This window comes from Seriola lalandi, unplaced genomic scaffold (assembly GCF_002814215.2).
Source record: "Seriola lalandi dorsalis isolate HSWRI2012SDOR001 ecotype SW California unplaced genomic scaffold, Sedor1 jcf7180002053478, whole genome shotgun sequence".
Taxonomy (NCBI): Eukaryota; Metazoa; Chordata; class Actinopteri; order Carangiformes; family Carangidae; genus Seriola; species Seriola lalandi.
In genome coordinates, this window is record NW_019524031.1 from 82,268 (window position 1) to 83,403 (window position 1,136).

A 1,136-nucleotide genomic window follows, 5' to 3' on the forward strand; every position below is an offset into this window, starting at 1 on the left:
CAGCAGCAGGAGGAGTAGAAGAGGAGGAGGAGGAGCAGCAGGAGGAGCAGCAGCAGGAGGAGTAGAAGAGGAGGAGGAGGAGCAGCAGGAGGAGCAGCAGCAGGAGGAGTAGAAGAGGAGCAGCAGCAGGAGGAGTAGAGGGGGAGGAGCTACCTTGACGGCCTTGGCTGTCTCCAGCGACTGCTCTGGAGGAATCCCCACCTCTCTTTCTCTGAGCAGCTGCTGAATGAAGAAGGTGATGTCCCGCCCTGCGATGGGGATGTGCTTTATACAGCTGCCAATCACGTAGCCCTCAGCCTGCGACAAACAGCCACATGAACCAATCAGTGAGCAGAGAGGCTCCGGGTGGCAGCCATTTTTAAAATGAGTGTGTGTGACTGACCACAGGGATGGCGTGTGTCACTCCGTCTCCGCTGTCGATGACGACTCCAGTCAGGGTCCTCTGTCCCACCTGTCGCGATGTCCAGGACGCCGCCAGTGCCAGCACCGCCTGATGGAGGGACAAACCTTAGTTAATTACACCACCTGGAACCTCCCACAGGACCTCAAGACACCTGGAACCTCCTCCAGGACCTCTAGGCCCTTCTCAAGGACCGTCACTACTTCAACTCACCTGCCTGTATCTCACCTGCCTGTGTCTCACCTGTACTGCGATGTAGAGTCCAGGTATGTTGAAAGTCTCGAACATGATCTCAGCAAGGTACTCTCTGTTCTCTGGAGTGTTGAGAGGAGGCTCTGTCTGCACACACACACACACACACACACACACACACACACACACACAAACAGGTAACCATAGCAACAGTAACAATGCTTCATCTCATGATACCAATTAATTCACTCAAGGTCCCTCAAACACCAGTGGTGATTCCTCAAGGATCCTTGTCAAGGACTCGCGCTCTTCTCAAGGACAATTTAACTTCCTCAGGGTCTTCAAGAAGATGCTCAAGGATGTCGACAACACTTGTAACCTCCTCAAAGACTTCTGGAACCTATTCAAGGACCTCTAAGACAAAAATAAGGACTTATGGAAAATTCTCAAGGATCTCTAAACCTGCTCAAGGGTCCTTACAATCTCCTGAGCAGCTCTGAAATCTCCTCATGGACCTCTGGAACCTCCTCAAGAACCCCTGGAA

The 1,136-nt window shown here is 52.5% G+C and overlaps 1 protein-coding gene across 1 annotated transcript in view; it reads right to left on the reverse strand.

The window, feature by feature from the left end:
* The window catches only part of LOC111651178 (actin-related protein 3B-like), a 12,188-nt gene that overhangs the window by 4,997 nt on the left and 6,055 nt on the right, over positions 1-1,136 (reverse strand). The window contains exons 6-8 of the mRNA XM_023401139.2: positions 644-739; positions 383-490; positions 154-297 (exon numbers count right to left, since the gene is read on the reverse strand). Coding sequence (XP_023256907.1) covers positions 154-297; positions 383-490; positions 644-739 — 348 coding nt within the window. The remainder of the gene's footprint in view (positions 1-153; positions 298-382; positions 491-643; positions 740-1,136) is intronic.